Source organism: Aulonocara sp. 'chitande type north' Nkhata Bay, linkage group LG17 (assembly GCF_057382095.1).
Source record: "Aulonocara sp. 'chitande type north' Nkhata Bay isolate Kocher_YH1m ecotype deep benthic linkage group LG17, A_spYH_male_GT1.1, whole genome shotgun sequence".
Classification (NCBI taxonomy): domain Eukaryota; kingdom Metazoa; phylum Chordata; class Actinopteri; order Cichliformes; family Cichlidae; genus Aulonocara; species Aulonocara sp. 'chitande type north' Nkhata Bay.
Window position 1 is genome coordinate 33,786,722 of NC_141360.1, and position 22,347 is coordinate 33,809,068.

Genomic DNA, 22,347 nt, shown 5'->3' on the forward strand with positions numbered 1-22,347 from the left:
ACAAACAAACAGAGAACTTAAAATACATCGTGAAAATAAAATGTTCCATGTTCTTGCTAGATGAAATATATGATAGTTGTTATTTTGTAGACAGTGCATGATGTGTAGTTGGGTTACTTTATATATTTACAGGCCTCTGCTATCAGACACTCGTTAGCTTGCGATAACAATCTATTACAGAGGGTAATTCTACTACTTATTTAGTATGTTCTGGATAAGCAGTGGGATGAGATAATAAAACAGGCCAGGCAATAAAGTGTGTGTTCTGTGTCTGAAGAATACTCTGGAGCCGTCGACATTCGTATTGTGAATTTTGAAAGAGATGGGTGCATCCTTTATTCCTGGAAGGTAAGCCCACAGTGAAGGCATTGCATATTATGTGTTGCACATGTTACATACTGGACACTTTATTAGGTATGCTTTAATGGTGCTGAGCCCGACCCCATTTTTGCCTTCACAAGTGCCTTCATCCAACAAGCTGCTGGAAACATTACTCAGAGATTTTGGTCTGTATTGACACAATTGATGCTAATGGCCCATTTCACCCCATCCCAACAGTGCTCTGTTGAACTAATATCTGGTGACTGGAAGCAGTTTGAGCACAGTGAAGTACAAAGTGCACTGAGTGCTCAATTAGAATAAAGCAGCTCTATATAAGCTTCAATTCATTTACCAGTACAATTTTTCTGAAATACTCAGACCAGTCTGTCTGACACAAGCAACCGCAACACTTTTAAAGTCACTTAAATCAATTTCTTCCTCAGTCTGATGCTTAGTTTGAACTTCATAGGTTGCTTTGACCACATCTGCATGCCTAAATGAAGTGAATTGCTGCAATGTGATTGGCTAATAAGATATTTGCATTTGCATGTCAAATGCTCTGTCTTGAACTCACCAGATGTCCCATTTGTCAGCTAACCCCCCAAAAATAACACACTGTTGTGTGGGTTACTACACCTCTTAAGTGGCTGTTCTGTTAAATACAGCATTTTTATGCATATATTTAAAAGCTGCTTGTGTCAGTTCTTCATTGAAGTCGTACTAAGTCAGATATTTATATCTCAGAAGTAATTTTTTTTAATGGCTCCAACAGTCATCTTCAAATGGAAAATATCCAAAGAAATCTAGATTCGTTTTATTTCGCCATGTATCTGCTTGACACATTTAGTACTTTTGTGGAAATCTTGGGCTCCTCGGTAGAATGTAAAATATAATTTTCTGTGTTGAACCACGCTCCTCTGCACAACATAAATTTTTAATGATGGACCCTCCAAGACTGTGTGGGTTTAGGAGGTTAAAGACAGTGTGCAGCCTGCAAAGGGAAAAGAATCTCTCTTTTTTTTTTTTTTGTAGTGCAGGGTTTGAAATTTTATGCATGCCTGGTTGCACCTTGGGTTTCAGAGCAGACGCCCTTTTATTGAAAACCTTTTGAATGCAAAAATGTGAAAAATGAATCGATGGTTTGAAGCGGGGCAGGTCTTGTCTGGATGATCTGTAGGGTCGGCCATGGCAATAAAGAAGTCAAGGATGACTTTCCGTACATGCTGATGCGGTGAAGACAGCAGACTGAAATTAAGCCTAGAAACTTTTAAAACTGCTCTTAAAACTCACCTCTTTTCATTGGCTTTTAGAAAGGTTTAATTTATTTGTTTATTTATTTTTTTATTTGATCAGCGAGGTGTTTTACGAAATTGTGTTCTATTGTATTTTTATCTGTATTTACTGTACAGCACTTTGGTCAGCCTTGGTTGTTTTTAAATGTGCTCTATAAATAAACTTGACTTGACTTGACTAAATACTTCTTCTTGGTAGATTAAGATTGTACAATGTAATATTTTAATTAGTGAACTAATGTTCTCATAGGGAGCAACAGGTACCACCAGGATTGGGAAATATGACCCGAACAGCAAGAAGAATAAGGTACTGTGTTTGTGTTTGTGTGTCCCTATATTACTCCATTAAGTTTTGCACACTTTGCAATCATGCACTCATTCTCATGCGACTGTGCGCATGTGTGTTTTCCCCAACAGCTCCTGTACACATTTGACAAGCAGGTGTGTGTCAGCAGCTGTTCCCTGAACAAAGAGGAGACACTGCTGGGTGAGCCTCTGTCTTGTGCAGATAATGAATTATCAGCAACAACACCGGCTTCTTGAACTCAGATCAAGTTTAAATGCCCGTGTCGAGAAAGCAGTTTCAGATCATGCAACGCACGAACCCACAAGTACAAGATGAGATGATGCTGTTCGGATGCTGATTAGTGCCTGAAGAACCACCGGAGACATTATTGTGGGAAATATGTTCCAATTCAGTCATGTGACATGCCAACTTTGCTTTTTCTCTCCTAGCTGTCAGCTTGGCACAGAATGCCAGAGGAGAGGAGCGCCTCAAACCAAGTAACATCCCTTTTCTGTTTTATCCATAGACTGTGACATTAAACCTGTCTTAAAGCAGTGATTCTCAACCAGGGGTACAAATACCCCAGAGGTTATTTTTGGCAGTAGCCAGAGGGCTTAAAAGTACACATTTAAAGTAGTAAATTTAAGTGTGGCCTAACTGATACTAGCTGAAATTGTTAGCAGTATGGACAACTGAACAATATTTTATTTGGACCCAAATTCAGGATGCTGAATTAGAAAAGTTATCAATGAGAAGAAAACTTTATCCTGCAGAAGATAGCAGGACAAAACAGGGGATTGGAAATGCCACAATTGCAAAAAGAAGGACAAAGGCAGGAGGTAAAACTTACCAAAAAAATGTGTTTGAATTGCCAACTCATTCACAAGATAAATTGTCAGACTTTTTCATTGCCGTTCTAAATTTCAGCATTAATATATAATGCCCCATAAAGTAGTGTGCAGAAGCAGTGCACACTGCACTCCACTGACTGGGACACGTGCACCAAGGCGTGTTTGTGTCAAAGAATGAAATATGCTCTGTGCAGTATGTTGTGAAGTGGCTTGCTTATGAAGTGTTTTTGAGAAGTAACAAGCATGCACGCATGATTGGTACAAAATAGCATTGTAGCAGTTTTCATTTAGTTAGTGATTACAGTGGACCCAAAGTATTGTAATGTGCAAAAGTAATTTCTTTACATTTTATATTTCAGTTCAGACTTTCTTTCTTTTTTCTTTCTTTTTAATTTTAAGTTGAGCTTGAGGTTTTCTAAAGCTCTTTGAAAGTATTTCTTTGGACATTAGCTGCTTCTCAGTCCAACTCTGGTACGTCTCATTTTCAGAGGAATTTTGTCTTTGTTAAGACACTTAACACTGACCTATGAGTCACTCAAACAGAAAAAGTCTTCTGTTTTATCAACACATAACAGGGAACTCAGGAAAGAACCAAGATAAAACAGTTTGAGAGACATTAACACATTGATTCCCCAAAAGCAAACTTGACATATTTCAGCATAGTGTACAGTGTGTCCATATAAAATGTGAAGAAAATGGACAAGTGAAAGACAAAAGAAGAAGTGCCAGGCCTAAAATCTAGCTAAAAATCTCAACCTAAAAATTACACTGTTTGTCTAAGAGTCCGTGTTGAAGAATGAAGGTGGTCACACCAAATACTAACTTTGGAGTTGGTTAGATTTGTACAAACTCTGTTTTTGCTTCAACTACAGCATGTATTGTATCCAAAAATAGCAAAAATGTTGTAGTGCAGATGTTTTGTTTTGCACCAGAGATAATTAGGGACGTCTGTTGCATAACTGCAGCAGTGCATCCAAAAAGTGTCCATAGTGTATCAACAGCTGCCTGGACTTACTCCCTTGTTAATCCGCTATGTAGCAAACACTGTGTTTTGGATGAGTGTGTCAGTAAACAGGCAGATTTTTCAAAGAAAATAAAGCAGGAAATGACTGAAACAGAAAAATGACCGGCAAACACGGACACACAGAAAGACAGAAACACAGCAGACACTAAAACTTAGGAAAGATTACGATCCAAACCCCTTAAACTTTGGCATTTGAAATATCATGTGGAACAAACAGTAAACAGCCAGCTTCATTAACTATTCTGCAACTAAAATTCTACAACTATGACTATTATTACTGCAGTTTTTATTATTACCTTTTTATTACCTATTTTTCATCTGTTAGCCAATGGTAAGCTGAAAGCATTTCAGAAATGGATCAAACTGATTTAAAAAGATGTCAAGTAGTAACGTTTTCAGACAGTTATTCCATTCCATTCTAATATAGCACTATTTAGCTAAATATAGCTATAACAGCATAGTTCTAGCTGCAAGCACAGCAACCTCCACCTACACAGGGATGTGGTGTATATTTTTTAATACTAAAAAAGAGACTAAACTTAAACAATAGAAACAAAGTATCACTCTTAGTATCGATCCAATACCAATACAATACCAATATATAGATACCAATACGCCATTGGTGTCTATACTATCGATATTTGATTATTTAACCCACCTCTAGTGGGGAAACATCATAAAATAGCCTGTTAAATTAAAATCAAAACTTTCTAGATATTAGAATAGTTATGGCTGTAAGAAAACGTGATTAAATGTCTTAAAATAAGACGGGCTGTCATTGCAGCTCTTAAAATATTCAAACAGTCCAGTTGACTTAATTAGAAGCCTATCTATAGATAGGCTCCTTTTTGCTATGGCCTTTTAAGAATAACTCAAAGATAAAGTTTCTAATGAAGATAAGCATAGTGACATTTACTTTTAAGTCAAATAATCTTCCCTGGAAAGCATAAACATGTTCCTTTATACTGAAAACAAGATCAGCTTTGAACTTAAATTTAAATATCAAATTATTATGCACGGTTTATTCTGAAGTTTTTGTACTTGAGTTGGAATAAGGTTGGGAACCACTTCCTTAAAGCAGTTTAAATACACTCTTTTCCTACAGCATTTTCAATCTGTGAATGATATTAACCCTAGCCTGTCTACCTTTGTAGTATCAAAGTGCCTGACTCTCCTGATTGAGATCCATCCTATTAACAACACTAAAGTCCTCAAGGCAGTGGACTTCAGAGTCAAAGTGCAGGTAAGAGTGTTTCATTCACATTTCACTAACAAACAAGCGCTTACGTCGCAGTTACGAAGCGTTAGTGCTCAGAGGGCATGACTGTCATACTACATATCTTTTATGGCCTCTAGCTTACGTTCTATCACTTAATTAAAGTCAGTGTACCCACTTTTCTCCACTTTCTCTTCTACAGTCATGCCTTTTCATCAATTTTGTTCATAGCCTTGAATAAAAAGCAGCAAATTTTCAGCTTCATCTGGCAAATTGTTGGAAACCACTCGTTTAGTTTTCCCGTGGCTTTTTTTCCCCATAGTTCCTCCATCATGAAACTGACAGAAGATCAGTGCTGGAGAGCCATCTGCTGCTGCTCACTGAAGATGGATGTAAGCAACTGTGTCCTTATGCTGGCCTGCATGTGTAACAAGAATCCAGAGAGAACTATGATAATGCATAAAAAATAATACATACTGTATATTCTACCGTACATTCTTCCATTTGCATAATTATCATTTTGTGTGTTTAGATGTGGATCTCTACCACGTGATGCTAACGAGGCAGGAGGGATATAGAGTGGTATGCTACACATTGCTTTTTTTTCTCATGAAGGAAGTGTTTGCAGATAGTTGACTCATCTGAGCTATAAATTGCATGCAGGATTTCATGGCTGGTAAATTCTGTGCAGTTCTGCAGCGACATAAATTCTTTCCAAGGGTGCACGAATTTAGTAATTAATAAGCAAAACAGTGCAAAGAATATATTGTTTCAACCTCCTTCTCAAAATACACTGCACGTCTTCTGCCAGAGACTTGCATTAACAATTCATTGTGGCTGAATTCAAATGTTTGTGTGTTGACCAGGTGATAATGAACCCCGAACGTTTGTCCAAAACGGCAGAGAGAATCGTGGAGGATTTTTGCTGGGTCCAGTGGGACAGGCACACGCAAAGACTCTACTATCTCACGTTTAAGGCAATGTATACAAACTCGGATTCAAATTTGGCAACAGATACCCTGGGACTTGTTTGATTAACGCAAAATGTACGGCTCGTCTTTTGCAGGAAAAGTTTCTGCTCCGAAGCGTTCAGTTTTACCCAAGCTATAACTGTGAAACTGTGGTATGCTATCTTTGTGTCTTATATTTTAATACATGCCGCTCTTTGTGCTCTGTATTTGTTGTTTATGCTTTTACTTTGAAATAACATACCGCTCTGATAACAGTTCGAGCTCCCTTTAGAACTGCCTGCCAACTCCTTCCGCACAGTCAAGTAAGGCAACTTTTAGCAGAGTATAAAATAGAAATATGTCGGTTCTATATTCTGCATTCCTTTTGAACATTGTTTTTGTGTTTGTGTTCGTCTCGATGACAGGTTTGCAAATCTCGGTTTCGACCATTATCACACCGAGAGGCCGGAGCAGGAGCTTGTTAAGTTGCAAGTATTCACAAATAAAATAGGTAAGACGTCCTCACACACACCCATGCACCGCATGTCTGTTCACATGCTTATTAGTCTCACATTGAAAAGTCAGATTATGAGACTAATTTGATACATTTGTGCGATTCCTATCCCTCTTTGTAAAAACAAGAAGGTAAGTCTCCGCCTCAGCTCACCTCCAGGGATTAAAAATCTTGGCCAATTCACAATTTCAGTGATGATTGAAGGATTTGTGGAGATGATCACTTTATAATGAGGTTCTGACCAATTTCTGAGATGACTGTAAATCTTACAAGCCTCCTTAAGTTTCAGAGGTGTTTTCCAATAGCATCACAGCTGATGATGCTTTTGCCAGTGATTAATTCAAAAGCCGATTTGTTCAGCCGATCTGTCAGTTCCTCTCATCATTGTCATCCTTCTCACTTAATATTTATCTGTTCTGGCTCATGCTGCTGTCCTGGTTATATTCACACTCCTCAGATTTTTGTCCTGTATTTTTTTTTTTTTTTTTTGTGCTGCATGATTAAACATAGACGGTTTAATGGCATACAGAAAGAGGGACAGAATCGCATTGACTATAGATGAGCTGCACTGTAATGAAGCTGCTTTATTTGAGCTTTAATGTGAATACAAGAGTAACATCTGCCTCGAGCAGCTTGTAAATCTTTCAGGATTTACTTTCTTATACTGACTTTCATCCATTACTATTAATTAGGGAAAAATCAGACTGCAGACTCGTTCTGTATGTTAAAGCCTTGTATTCATACTCAAGCATGAATATAAAGTGGTCAACACATTTCTCTCTCAAGCATGAATTTGTAGTAAACAGTACATTTCTTTGTGTGTATATAGGTGGGTAATAAATTAAAGGAAGCCTGGAACCCTTTGCTCAATCCAGTCTGGTACCAGCTATACCAGAGTGATCACCTTCACCTTATGATGAAACATTTTTATGCTGATGGAGCGTCATCATGCTGATAGCAGCGCTCCCATCAAGGGAATGTTCCTATAAGTATGACAGTGGTCATATGCTATGGCCGTCAGATTGCAACCAAACTGAATACCTGTTTGGAAATTTGTATCGACATATTAGATAGTGCTAGTTCATCACCACCATCATCAAAACACCTGAGGTGGGTGGGATCATTTTGGGGGGCGAAAGACTTAATCAATGCTAGAGAGTGTTCGGCTCTTCTGACAGCATGATGTTGTGCAAAACTTTAAGATTGCTTGTTTATTCTTTTAATTTGGAACCTGTCTTACATAATTTTGTTATACACTTAGATACACTCATTGGCCACCTTATTAGGTGCACCTGTTCAGCTGCACAATAATTACAAAAATGAGAAATCATAATGGGAACAGTCAGAAGAGAATGACCAGAAGGCAATAGTAAATAAAAAAAACCCCAAAAAAACCACCACTGACAACCAAGGTATGCAGAAGAGCATCTCTGAACTCTACAGCTGCAGAAGACCACAGCAGGTGCCTCTTCTGACAGCTAAGTACGGGAAACTGAGGATAGTGTTTGCAAAGGCAAAATTGGACAAGATTGGAAAAATGTTGCTGGGCCTGATGAGTGTCTATTTCTGATGCAACATTTGGATGGTACCGTCAGACATTGGTTAACCAACATGTAACATGGTGGTGTAATGACATGGGAAGTGTTTTCGTTGCACACTGAGCATTGTTTAAACACCATGGCCTCCCTCAGCATTGCTGTTTCCAACATATCACAAAGCTCAGATCATCTCAAATTATACTCAAATGGCTTCCACAGTCACTTGGTCCAATACAGCACCTTGGGGATGTGGTGGACCAGGAGATGAATGTGAAATTTAAGATTACTCATGTGCAGCTGACAAATCTGCAACAAATGTGTGATACTACGTGTCAATATGGACCAAAACCTCTGAGGAATATTTCCATCACCTTGTTGAATCTTGGTGAAAATGGGGCGCAACCCCATACTAGCAAGGTGTACCTAATAAAGTTTCCAGCAAGCGTATATTTTTATATACTGCCAACTGTAAGAAGCTCGTAATGGCATGCATATGCACTGAAATGTTGTTTGTAGAATTTTAAAAGCATCCATAGAAATACATTTAACTTTTTGGATTAAGTGAACACTCTCCTCATTTAGATTTTTTATTTTTTTTACACAAAGAAATGTGCTGGTCGAATTATTTCAAAATAATATAATCAAATCAGAATTCCAACCTTTAACAAGGCATGAGTAATTTTTACAATTACTACATGGCTGACTCTATAACCTCTGAATATAATCTCAGTATTTCACTCTTATTGCTTGTCCTATTAAAAAGTAAGTAATGTTAAATATTAACAATATGAATAGAGTATATGGTATAATAATATATGACGATAAATCGGATCTAATTTTTCCATTGGTTATCATGAATAATGCCACGGTTTGATCTGTAACTTCCCTGTTCTGTGCTTAACTCTTAGGAAGCATGTGTGTGTGCTATACCCAGCCTCTTCAAGACAAACACGAACTTCTCTACACCGTGGTTTTAGTTCACAAAGGTGTGTCTGTGCTAGCTCCTAATTTTCCCCTCCCTATCTGTTACTGCCTCTTTTACAGTTTTTATCTCGAGCACACGGAGACAAATGTGGTTTTTTTTAACTTCCTGCAGACTGCAGCAAGAAGTTCAGGGTGTCTCTGGGCAGTGATGCATCGCCACAGAAAGCCACCCAGCTCCATCCGCTCTTCATTCCCATAGGTCATTGCGCACACATCTATATAATACACACACACACACACACACACACACACACACACACACACACACACACACACACACACACACACACATATCTGCATCCTAATATTTGTGAGTTTTTAGGTTGAATTTCAAATAGAAACACAGGGACACCAAATATAGATGAATGTGTTTATCTGCACAGAGCCCAAGAAATGCCTGAAGCATACTAACTGACAGTGATGCTGTGTGTTTTTTTTTATATAGGTTACTACATCCTGGTATACCTGCAGGGTTATTTCCTCCACTGTATCAACACCAGGCAGCAGGAGATGCTCTGTCACTCCCTCTTTCTCTCTGGTAAGGCAAGTTTTGTCGAAAGAAATAGTGCCTGTGCTAAGCAGTGGCAGAAGTAACATTTTTTTCTTTCTTTCCCCTCTGTAATATATTCTTGTTTATTTCTCACATGACTTTTAAACGAGGAAGCTGCCTTATCTGTCAATAAGACGTGCGCCTCAAAATAAGATGATTTAACTCGGTGTCTATGCCTTGTTCTCTGTCTGTCTGACTCCACAACATGCAGGTCGTGATGTGAACCTGGGCCTGCAGTGTCAGTCAGCCAACATCACAGTTTTGCATGCCGAGGATGAGTCCAGCGCTTGTCTGCTGGACCAGGCCACCGGCAGGATTCACAGTGCCGAGCTCAGCCCCGCCTACCTGCTGAAGATCCTGCGTTCAGACACAAATTCTAGGTGGGCATGACTCAAAACTTAGAAGAGGAAGAGGAGTGCATAGGAGAAGATATAGGCAGGAAGGTAGCAGACAGGCTTTTGTGTGTACACCTGCAGTGTCTTTCTGAAATAAATTTAGCATTTACTTGAACTTTCGCCAGGAGTCACCTCCTAGCTCGATAAAGATGCAGCAATGGCTCTTTTCCCTTTTTGTTTAGTGGACAATTTTTCATTCTGTTCACTTTTGAAACTTAAATCCACTTTTTTAACAGCATGCATACATCACATTGTAGTACCTGACTGCTGGCTCTCTGCCTGTGTGTTTGTATATGCTTTTTTCTATATTATGGTGTATTTATTATATGTCACCTGCATTCAAGGTGTCCCAGCAGTAAGGCTGACCCTCAGCGCCTGGCTGCCCTCCACTGCCTGCTGGTTTACATGGGAACTGACCCAAACCTGGAGCTAAAGGTGCGGATGCACATAGAATAATTGAGTTTAGTTTAGTTTAGCTCTGCAGAACATCATCTTTGTTTTCCAGCACATTTAAAACAAAATGACTGTCTTTTTGTAGAACATAAGTTCAGGAGGAGAATAGTCATTGATTTTTATTGGGTCTTAAACAAACTTACAAGATCAATAAGTTCTCCTTGAAGTGGAGAACGCACAAAAAAGACAAGATAAATAGGCAACAAAGTGGAGAATGCAGCTGTTTGAATAAGTAAACATTCAAGGTCAGTGTTAGGCAATTTCCCTAAAGAACTAAAGATGTACAACTGAGAAGAAGTGAGTAGATAAATGTAGGAAAAGGCGCTCTTTCTGCACTTTGGTGTAAATGCGGTAGGTGTCAACCTTGAGTTGGAAGCCGGTTAGCCAGAGGGAAGAAGACAGAGAGAAAGACAGAAAAGATGGGATGCTGTAATGAAATGGGAGAGAAGAGAAGAGAAGTGGGCAGAGATCAAACAGAGTTAAAGACAGAGAGAAAGGGAGAAAGTGTTTTGTTTTGGCACGGTGCTGTGACTCAGACTGTATCAGTGTTACTACTAAATTAAGATGTTCTAGATTGTCATAAATTCTTTCTTTAGAGGTTAAATGAGTCGCCAGCTTCATTAGTGCAAGCTATCAGTGGGAAATTGGACACCATACAGAACTTCTATATCCTTTGTAGACTCTGCACCAGTGTAGTCGAGGCTTTGATAAAGTGGCATAAAATGTTCATAGAGTTTGAAACTTTAATACTGGGAATACTACATAAATGAAGTTACTCTGTTTCTAACTTGTCTTCTGACTTTACTTCAGCTCTGACTTATGCTACAGGGCGAGGGTCTTTATACATCAAAGCAAGATCATACAAAAAATTATTATCTGTGATTACAGCTGTCACCAGCTATTACCAAACACAGTACCCAGCTGACATCAGGATGCTCACAAATGTAAAATGCTGAAGTGCTTCCCTCTTCAGCATAGGGCGTGTTAATGAAACTATGTTGTGTTAGCTAATTATTGTGGAAAGTGGCCATCGCAGTTTAGTGGTAATTAAAATGAGTTCAGAATTTGCAAATTCATATCATAAATCTCGACGCATTGCTCTCTCCTAGCTGCGTTTATAAGTTAAAAGAATTGGTATGGCTAATACTGGCCCCTGTGTTTACTTGGCATGGAATAGACACTAAAATTTGCAGTATTGCACACCGCTACCACTAACGTCCTAGCATTTGTTAATTAGCCCTTATTATGTCTACTGACCTTTTGGCCTCTTCTTATAACAGTGCCACAGGTTTTGGAGCTATAAAAAACATCAGAAGTATGCTTAGCTAATTTGCGTTCTTGCTCTGAATTACCTGAGGAGCTATTTATCAGTTCACCTTACTTAAGTTGTTAGCTAACACTGCCTAGCTTGGTTAGCATGGTGCATTAACACACCATATGGGTGTTTTACAGAGCTAGAGGTACTTGCTAATGATTACTAGCATACAGATAAAATATTAGAATCTACCTCACAAAAAAACAAACTCGCTGTTACAGTGAACTACAAGGCATATTTTTTTTACCAGACATTTGTATTAAATATATACTCTAGAAGGCCCAGTTCAGAGACTTAATACCAGAGAATTAGCAGAGGTGACACCTAAGCAGACAATTAACAGCTTCTTGTGAGGGCTGTGACCTCAATAGTACATTTTGTATCTTAATAAACTTTAAATCACACTTTAAACATGTTTATTTCTTTTGTAAATTTGAGCATTTTAAAATGGGAGGTTACAACTTTAGACTAATTTTTAGTCCAGGAGGTTGCAGCTTTTTTAAGTAATCAGCTAACGAGCGATGAGAAGCCAGGACAAGACAGGTGTTTGGTTACTTTTAAAATGACTTTTGAAGCTAACGACCTCTCTGCTAACTTCCGGTATCACTCCCATCAATTAACTGTTCACAAATGTTGAACCATTCCTTTAGGGGATAGGAGAAAATTACCTGTCACTTTTTGAGGTCACTGTTGAAATATACATGAACAGCAGAACTAGAAACTAATCTTTTACTGGTATCGTCTCCTTGTGTTTTTATCATGTCTCTAGGTTATTGAATGGCTGTGTGACAACGTGAACACCTTTGAATCTTTTGATCAGATCCAGGAGTTTATTTTAGGTCAGTGGCAGCTGGAGAATGAGTACACAGTTCTCCTGAGTATCACTTCTCCTTTCTTTTGGAGTCTCACTGCTCTCTTACCTTTTTATGTGTCTTTCTGTTTGTGACTGTAGATTGTTTGCATCTTATCTGCACTAAGATGAATGGTTTCATCAGTTTTGTTTGGCTTTGGTGCCAGTGGCGCCACACGCAGATATGTAGAGTTTGAAAATAGTTTTGACTTCTCTGAAACCTCACAGACACATAGTTTGCACAGACTACTGCAAATATGGTTAAGTCCAAGCTGACTAACAACATATTTGGCATTCCCTGTAAAGAAATCCTTGGAATAGTATGTGATGATATTTTCATATTTAAAACATCACCCAGAGAGTCAACGACTGCCTTGGATTGTAAGCAGCTGGCTGCATACATTTGCATTTAATTGGCACTGCAATAACTATTTCACCTTGCTGTTGTATTAAGAAATAATATTAACTTAGGTGTTATCATATAGTATAGGAAGACAATAATTGTGACCTAATAAAGGATACATTAGTACATTGTCATCACTCATATATCCTATTGATAGGGGTGAGGCATGGGCTGAAGTGCCTCATTTACCTTCTAACTATGCCTAGATAAAACACTCTACATGTTTAAAAGCGAGTTTGTCTGTTCTGTCTCTGATGGCCTGTCTGTCTGCCTCTCACACACAGCCTCGTTGTACAGAATAAGCTACGAGAAGGCTCTCAGCTTGGATAAAATCCTGCCTTACTCCTCTGTATTCGACAAGAAGGTACCACACATATATACATAACTTTGTACAAGCAATACCTTGACATTTGCAATTGAAAGTGGCAACTCAATGTACAGTACTATACAAAATCTTCAGCACCCTCTACCCCTCTGCAAATTTCTTTGTATTGTGGTATTTATTGAAACGTCAACAGTAAAAACACAGTTTGTACAAATCTAACAAGCTTGAAAGTCAACATCAACACAGCCTGAACTCTCTTGGGCAAGCTTTCTTGTATTTTCTTTAATTAGTCCTCAGGAATAGTTCTCCAGGCTTCGTAAAGGAAATTCAAAGCTCTTCTTTGATGTTTGCTACCTTTTGTTTGGTTCTCTGCAAGTCAAGATGATCCACACTACTTCAGTAATGCTGAGGTCTGGGCTCTGGTGAGGCCGATCCATGACTGATAGTGTTCCATAGTGTGTGATTGTGGGGTTTTTTTTACCCAGGTATTACATTATTTACTGTATTGGCAGTGTGTTTGGGATCATTGCAATGCTGAAATATGATGGAGTTGGCAATCAGACGTTTTCTAGGTATTGCATGGTGGATCAAAATGATGATGGTACATTGTGTTCATCATTCCATCAGTTTTGACATGATACCTGACACCTCTGGCCTCAAACCATAACAGAGCTTCCACTGTGTTTCACAGATGATCATAGACACTCCCTGTTGTACCTCTCTCCTGACCTTCTCTGTACATACTGATAAAGATTTGGGAAAGAAATGATTCAGTTTTATTTACACATCTGTTTCCACTGCATTTCTAATCTACACTGCTTTCTCCACTGATTGTGTAATTTGGCATACCTCAGCCTTTTCTCCTTGTTTTCGTTTCTTAAGAATGGCTTCTTGTCAGCTGAGATCATTTCTGTTGAGGTTTCAGCAAACAGTAGATGGATCCACTGAAGGGCCAGACCTCTTTGGATCTTTGGATCTCACTGGAACCGTGTAAAGTCTCGGGTGACATAGGATGGAGTTCTTAAGGACATGATTTTCAGATACTATCTACTGCCGTTGTCTGGTTTCCTGAACTTTTTTAGGACACAAAAAAACCCACTTCTCTGAAAATGATGGACTGAAAATCAGTGAAAATGCACCTAATGTCCAAAGAAGATCACTCTTTTAAAAATTCCAAGCAGGCCTGGCCCCTTGGAAGCAAAATATAAATAACTGACCGGCCACAAGACTTTTGCACAGTACTGTTAGTATTGATTTAAATGCAGTGGACGCACTTGCTTTTGAGCCATAGACTTTTTTTGTATTTGTGCTCTAGGAGGTGCCAGAATGTTTGCTGAAGGTTCCTGGTGTGTTTTGTACCACAGAGATTCAAACTGAATCTACCTTCAAAGGGAAGGTAATAACACATTTCTCACACTTGAAGTCCTGGAGTTATTTTGAAACAACATGACATTGAGCAGCACAGTTTTGTTTTGAGAAACATTTAATAAAACTAAACTTTAAAAAAGCGATTAAATTGAGAGATTGTGTGTTGCATTAAATATTACCCATACAAATACAAATCACTGAAATTAATGCAGATGTCCATAATACATTTATATGTAAAACAGCGTGCACCGCTCCGATGTAATTATCCTCGATTGTTTTGCCCTTGTTTTGTCGCTGTTGCGGTGCCGCTTGCTTCTGTGTACATCTGTGAGCAGGCCAGGAGTCTCCAGGGCTTCTGGTCAGAGCTGCAGTGGAACACAGAGAGGACAAAATATCTCGATGCCGATCCCAACCCCCGATACAGAACCTCACACATGCAGGCCGACTGGGACAAAATGGTGAGTGTGGGTGTATGTGCATGCCAAAACATCCCATGTACTGATTGACCGTTAATCACCCATGTATCTGCATGTACATGAAATGCATCTGATCTCTGGTAACTGTTCAAACATGATCTTTGATGTGTGGGTGTGAATGCATGTGAGAAAATGTGCACGTCCTTGTCAAAATACCGGTGGGGTATTTTGTGAAACAATGGAAGCGTATTTTCAGCGTCTCTCATGATGGGTGTTTGTTTCAGAGGTCCGAGAGGAGACCCTCCAGCCAGATGAATCACATAGAGGAGAACACAAAGAAGTAGGTCTGCCTCCCACATGAGATTTGTTAAGAAATATGCTGCAGACTCACAGTCCTGAAACGAGAGGAGGGGGGCACCTCTGCATTATGTTCCAGTGTTTTTAACAATGAGTTCTGAAATTAGGCACATTTATCTCTAATGAGGTGCTCCCAGGTCAACATTTTACAGTGGTTTCATTGTAATGAATGTTTTCAAGCACTGTGCCCTTAGTTTTCACAAGCATAGGCTGATTGGCCTGATGGGGTAGCTGTGATTGGTTGTTAAAATCGAGTTTGAAATTGTCTCAAATTACAGCACTTGTCACAATAGCTACAAAAACTGGCACACAGCTCCAGGTTATTGCCAAAAAAAACAAAAAAAACTTGAAATGCGCTCATCTTTCAAGGATGTGGCTGGTATAATTGCTTATTCGACCTGAACAAACAATGTTTATTTAGGTCCCTATCAATGCTCAGTGCCAGTTAGCTCTAAGCCCACTTGTTCCAATCAAACACAACCCCTAAAGACTGCACTCTTATCAGATCTCTGGCCTAATTTATTAAAGACTTAATTTATAGTCCCACAAATGTGTCCCACTTAAATAGGACAAGCAGTCTGTGCTAAGCCTTTGCCGCCAGAGTTGTGCTCTCACCCAGCATCTTTTTCCATGACAAGATCCCTGCATCGACAACCCGTTGTTTTAACATTAGACTATGAAAGCAGATAACTTGCCTGTAAAACTCCTAAGTACCTCACTGATCTACTCACTTAACATTAACATGTTGTACCTTTGTTTAGAAAGGTACAACAAACATTGGACTTCCAACTTCTGGAATACTTTGCCAGATAATGAAAACCTTCCTGTTTTATGATGCATGCATGGTTGACAGTGAGTAAAATGTAACTAAAAACAGGATGCAATGATTTCCAAATTATTCACAGTAGAACATAGAAAACATACCAAAATGTACAAATAAAAAACAACAACAAAAGAAACATGAATTTAATGGCAGGAACACAATTTAAAACAGTTGAGACGGTGCCATGTTTACCACTCTGTAGCATCCCCTCTTCTTTTAACAACAGCCTGTAAACATCTGAGAGCTGAGAGGACCAGCTGCATGACTTTTAGGAGAGGAATGTTATCGCATTTTTATCTGATAGAGGATTCTAGCTGCTCAACAGTCCTGGGTGTTCTTTATCACATTTATGAGCTGGTGAAACTATTACTAGTAAACCATTCTGTTGTAGTATGTTGTAGTTTAACATTGTCTTGCTGAAACATACAAGGGCTTCCTTGAAAAAAGGGAAAAATTAACTGGATGGGAGCATGTGTAACTATAATACATGTATATACATTTCACCATGATGGTGCATTTCCAGATGTGCAAGCTGCCAATTCTATATCACTATTATACCCCATGAGAAATAATACCATAAGAGATTCAGGCTTTTGAACTGAGGGCTGAAAACAAGCTGGATGGTCCTTCTCTGCTTGATTGCTGAGGACGAATTAAATTTCGATTTGTCCGACCTCAAATCAGTTTACCAGTTTGCCTCAGTTCATTTTAAATGAGCTTCGGCCCCAAGAAGACAACAGAGTTTCTGGATCATGCTCACGTATGGCTTCTTCTTTGCATGATAGAGCTTTAACCTGCATCTGGCTCGTACAGAGATTTCTACAGATTCTCTGAATCTTAATATTTATGCACTGTAGCTAATGAGATATTCAGAGTTTTTTGCAATTTTACATTAAATAATGCTATTCTGAAATTGCTTCATAAGATGTAAACACAGGTTTTTGCTGATAGGCAGAGCTTCACCGCCTATCTTCACTTCTGATAAACTCTGCCTCTCTAAGATGCTCTCGTTATACCCAATCATCTGACTTTGTCCAGTTGACCTAATTAGCTGTAAAATGTTCTTGCAACTGACTCTTTTCAGTACCACATTTGATATTCTTAGTTTAACAATTTCATATATATTTCCCGCGTCCTTTTCTGAATAACATATGGGTTTGTGAGATTTGCAAATCACTGCATTCTGTTTTATTTGCACGTTACATAGTGTCCCAACATTTTCTGAACTGGGGTTGTGTCTGATTTTTCATTCGTAACTTTTAGGACCCCTTGGGAGCCTCTTCTCAGAATTGGATGTGAGAAGTTTAGTTGCTATAATCCAAGTCAGAGTAAACTAGAAAACCCCAGGGCTGTATTTCAGTATGGAATAATAAACCTGATATATTCACTTTCAAAGTTAAAGCGTTAAAAAAAAAACACAAAAGTTGGCAGAACGTCCTAACTTAGCTTATCGTTTTTAGATGATGTGTCTATTTGGGGGTTAGGCTGTTGATATACAAGCTGGTGCAAAATTTACACTCAGCTTTTTGGCTCTTGTGTTTTAACAAAATCCAACCGCACTGTTGACTTTGTTACACAGACTCAATTAGTCTATTCTGTTTTTCCTACTGCCAGAACTCATGAATCAGTTCAGAGGGTTACTGATGTGGTGCTTTGCTCTGTGTGAAAGTAACACCAGTAATAGTGTGATCGATACGGTTCTGAGACAGCTGTAGAAAACATTTAGTTCACCAATCATAATGTCCACTCTTTTACTAATCAACCTCTCTTTGAACTTCAAGCTTCGAACTTCAAGCACACAGCATCCAAGCTTTATAGTTATTTTTGGCACAAATGTAACCACTTAGCAGGAATAAAAGAAGTCTGCATAGCCAGAAAGTGAAATCATAACTACAGCCCTTTACCATTTGATGATGACTGAAAGTGGACACATACCTACATACCTGCATGCACCATAGTTTAAAAGCCTGCTCTGTTTGTTTCAGAGAGCCAACCAAACACCTTTTTGGTTTATAATTAGCTTCCCCCAGGCAAAACTCTGGAACCTGCTTACAAACTTTTTGCTTTCATAGTTTTTGCTGCACACTGCAGCAAATGTAGAATTATACTCCCTCCTCAGCTTACAGCATAAAATGTAAGACTCTTATTATAATGCTGGCTTGAGGGATTGTTTTCACAAAAAGCTTTGCTTCTTATTTTGTAGAGTTCTATCAATGGTGGACACCTGGAGTCTTGGTAAGATGGCATAAGCACACTGATGTCGCACACAGACCCACAACATACACAAGTACACAGACATACTGCAGCATGGACATAATAAATACTCAAACATAGACTTATAATGTAACTCTATACTGTGTGTGAGTATATTTGGGCTTGTGTATTCTTATGAGGCTCTATTCACGCTCACTGGAGTGTGTGGCTAAACAAAACTACCTCACTAATTTATCTTGGAATGAGACAGAGACGAAGGAGGCAGAAAAGCAAAGAAAGAAAGAAAAAGAAAAGCCAAGAGAAAGAATGCTATACATGATTACATAACACTGAGGAGCTTGGTACTTGCATATCCCGCTTTCTCCCTTATTTTCTTTCCCTTGTCACGTGTCTCTCATATGCAGTATGACGCACGTAGCTCCAGTGCAGCTGTTACCTGTCAGACACAACACAGGACGTTCTCCACACAAAAACACACACACGGATAATATACCCACATCCTCCCTCAGATTGATTTTTAAAACACACATATGATTGTGTTCCTGTTTTAACGTGTAAATAATAGCATACTTGTAAGAAGCTAATTTCACTGTAAATAGTTTATGATTTGGTATTTTATTAAATCTGTTATGTGGGCGATCATGACTGCTGGATTTTGTTGCATTGATAGAAGACGTTTTAAACTTTTTTTAAAATTTTATTGCATTGAATTAGTGATGCAGATTTATGTGCACAGATACTATTCTCCAGTTTACCTCTCTTTATCTGATTCAAGGCAAGGCAAGTTTATTTATATAGCACAATTCAACAACAAGGTGATTCAAAGTGCTTTACAGAGACATTAAAAAGAAATAAAAAGCATGATTTAAAATTGATTTAAAAAAAACAGTAGATAAAATCAGTAGTTAAAATGTTAGTTTTGAAATTTAAGCTTAAGTGTGGATTTGGTGCTTTATTTAAATGCAGCTGAGAACAGGTGAGTCTTCAACCTGGATTTAAATAAACTGAGTGTTTCAGCTGATCTGAGGCTTTCTGGGTGTTTGTTCCAGATATAAGAAGCATAAAAGCTGAATGCAGCTTCTCCGTGTCTGGTTCTGACTCTGGGAACTGATAAAAAACCGGATCCAGATGACCTGAGGGATTTGGAAGGTTCATACTGGGTCAGGAGGTCACTGATGTATTTTGGTCCTAAACCATTCAGAGCTTTATAGACCAGCATCAGAACTTTAAAGTCTATCCTCTGACGGACAGGCAGCCAGTGTAAGGACCTCAGAGCTGGACTGATGTGGTCCACTTTTTTGGTCTTAGTGAGGACTCGAGCAGCAGAATGAGCTTCTGAATGAGCTGTAGTTGTCTGACTGATTTTTTAGGTAGACCTGTAAAGATGCTGTTACAGTAATCAAGCCTACTAAAGATGAATGCATGGACTAGTTTTACCACGTCCTGTTGAGACATCAGATCTTTTATCCTTGATATATTCTTGAGGTGATAGTAAGCTGATTTTGTTATTGTCTTAATGTGTTTTTCTAAGTTTAGGTCTGCATCCATCACTACACCCAAATTTCTCGCCTGGTTTGTGGTTTTTAGGTGTATAGATTGAAGTTCTCTGGTGACCTGTAATCGTTTTTCTTTGGCGCCAAAGACTATTACCTCAGTTTTGTTTTTGTTTAGCTGGAGAAAATTGTGGCACAACCAGTCATTAATTTCCTCAATGCATTTACCAAGAGCCTGTACAGGGCCTCGGTCTCCTGGTGACATTGTGATGTATATTTGTGTGTCATCTGCATAGCTGTGATAGTTTATTTTGTTGTTCTTTATAATCTGTGCCAGTGGGAGCATGTAAATGTTAAACAGAGGGGGTCCCAAGATGGAACCTTGGGGAACTCCACATGCGATACTTGTGTGCTCAGATGTGAAGTTACCTATTGATACAAAGTATTTCCTGTTTTCTAAGTATGTTTTGAACCAGTTTAGTACAGTTCCTGAACGACCTGCCCAGTTCTCCAGTCGTTTGAGTAATATGTTGTGGTCAACTGTGTCAAATGCTGCACTGAGATCCAGTAAAACTGAACTATTCATGCTAAAGTGTGGTTTAAGGGATGGCAGTATTGATCTGGCTGGACTCGTACAGTTTCCTTGTGAGCAGGGATGTCATGATATCAAATATTTATAGAAATTAAATACACACATATGATAATATGTGGCTCATTTTTCCAAGCTTTCTATCAGTATTAAAACATTATAATTTTAAAGAATTATTTTTGGCCAGGAGAGTCACGAAGTTAAAATTTAACACCATGTGGGTCGGGTTCTTTTTCATACAGGTCTAGGTGGATTTGGATTTTTTCCTTTAATAAATGAGATCATTTAAAATTGGCATTTTATATTTAATCAAGTTATATTAAAATTTGATGATCTCGAAGAAAATACAAAAGAATATATTGAGATCACTAACTGATGCAAAACCAAAGAGACTAAATTCAAACGACTCTTCACGAATTAATTTCCAGTGTCAGTATTGTTGATGATTATGTCAGCAGTATAGTTTATTATGGGACCCCATCTAAACCATCCACTTATTCAATTCAGGGTCACGGCCTACATGTAAAACAGCTGATTGCTTTGAACTGATAAAAGGCGTACATTGAACCTGGCAGCACAGTCTGCAGGTTTGCTGTGCATTGCAAGCACTTTTTTTTCACATCTGTAAAAAACATTTTTTGCTGTAACATCAAAAAGTTCACTTCTTGCATGTGTGAAAGGGATCAAAAGATGTGTGTATTTGTGTATGCACGCATGTAATAATTCATCTAAAGCTGCAGTGTGGTCCACTTTTGTGAGATTGACATGAAACAACTTCACCATGCCAAAATACTCTCGCACTCACACACACATGGCGGGACTGCAGCTTCTTAATCCCCAAAGGTTTGGGATTTATTTTTAAAGCAAAAAATGCTCAAAAAGAATCTATTAATATCTTATATTCAGCTTCTTTTTTTATTATAAATTTAAAAGCCATGAAGAAATCAGACTTTTTGGTTTCTTACATTTCTACTGATGGCTTGTTTAATGATGTTCCAGGACTCACATACGTGCCTACCTGCGCTTGATTAATTTGGCATCGCTTCAGCATCAAAGCTATCTTCAAACGCCCCTTTTATGCGCACACGTTTCACTATTGCCTGCTCTCTTCTAGATAAGAAGCTGGTGCCGCTTTTCCAGGAGGAGGATCATCAACAGAGGGCATTCATAGGCCTGGTGAGTGAGCGGTCAATAGCTGCATCTTCGCAGACATACAAATAAAGTGGACTTCATGTCCAGAAGTACGTTTGATGTATTTTTGCTGGGGAGTTTCAGTTACTACCAAAAAGAAGCTTAATGTTACTACGCAGACGGTGATATTTAACCCTCTCAGGCTCAAATTAAACTTTTTGTTGCTAATGCACAACCAAGTCCTGCAGTGGTACTTCTGAGTAAAAAAAACTCATAAAATATGTATGCGGGGTAATCAGGTTGTTAGTTTTTAACTGTTACAAATCTGCAACGCCTGCCTCGAGAGGGTTAAAAAAGTGTGTCTCTAAATTTGAGGAAACAGTTCGGGGAGATCCTTTTTCCTTGGTTTGCTCGTCATGATCTTTTAATGAGGTTTTAGGAGTGTATTTCTAAAATCAAATAAGACCACACTGTTACACCACCGCCATCAGGCTGAACCACTTATACAAGGGAGGAGTGATCCATGCTTTCCTGTTGTTTGCACTAAATCCTTGCAGAAGAACTTGAGGCTCATCAGATCAGAAAACATTTTTACAGTCATTGCCCAATTTTGGTGAGCCTGTGCAAATTATAACCTAAATTTCCCGTTCTTTGACGACAGTGGTGTGGTCTTCTGCTGCTGTAGCCCA

General features: G+C 38.6%; 1 protein-coding gene across 1 annotated transcript in view; it reads left to right on the forward strand.

Annotated features, from left to right (window-relative positions):
• gsap (gamma-secretase activating protein) overlaps positions 1-22,347 on the forward strand; it is a 56,028-nt gene that overhangs the window by 684 nt on the left and 32,997 nt on the right. Inside the window, exons 2-24 of the mRNA XM_086269078.1 lie at positions 278-348; positions 1,864-1,920; positions 2,031-2,100; positions 2,349-2,396; positions 4,929-5,017; positions 5,313-5,382; positions 5,523-5,572; positions 5,857-5,967; positions 6,057-6,113; positions 6,217-6,263; positions 6,366-6,451; positions 8,901-8,978; positions 9,089-9,175; positions 9,422-9,514; positions 9,738-9,906; positions 10,266-10,356; positions 12,459-12,528; positions 13,227-13,306; positions 14,583-14,663; positions 14,971-15,093; positions 15,336-15,391; positions 18,435-18,466; positions 21,642-21,703. Of these exons, the coding sequence (XP_086125204.1) occupies positions 278-348; positions 1,864-1,920; positions 2,031-2,100; positions 2,349-2,396; positions 4,929-5,017; positions 5,313-5,382; positions 5,523-5,572; positions 5,857-5,967; positions 6,057-6,113; positions 6,217-6,263; positions 6,366-6,451; positions 8,901-8,978; positions 9,089-9,175; positions 9,422-9,514; positions 9,738-9,906; positions 10,266-10,356; positions 12,459-12,528; positions 13,227-13,306; positions 14,583-14,663; positions 14,971-15,093; positions 15,336-15,391; positions 18,435-18,466; positions 21,642-21,703 (1,778 nt within the window). The remainder of the gene's footprint in view (positions 1-277; positions 349-1,863; positions 1,921-2,030; positions 2,101-2,348; positions 2,397-4,928; positions 5,018-5,312; positions 5,383-5,522; positions 5,573-5,856; positions 5,968-6,056; positions 6,114-6,216; positions 6,264-6,365; positions 6,452-8,900; positions 8,979-9,088; positions 9,176-9,421; positions 9,515-9,737; positions 9,907-10,265; positions 10,357-12,458; positions 12,529-13,226; positions 13,307-14,582; positions 14,664-14,970; positions 15,094-15,335; positions 15,392-18,434; positions 18,467-21,641; positions 21,704-22,347) is intronic.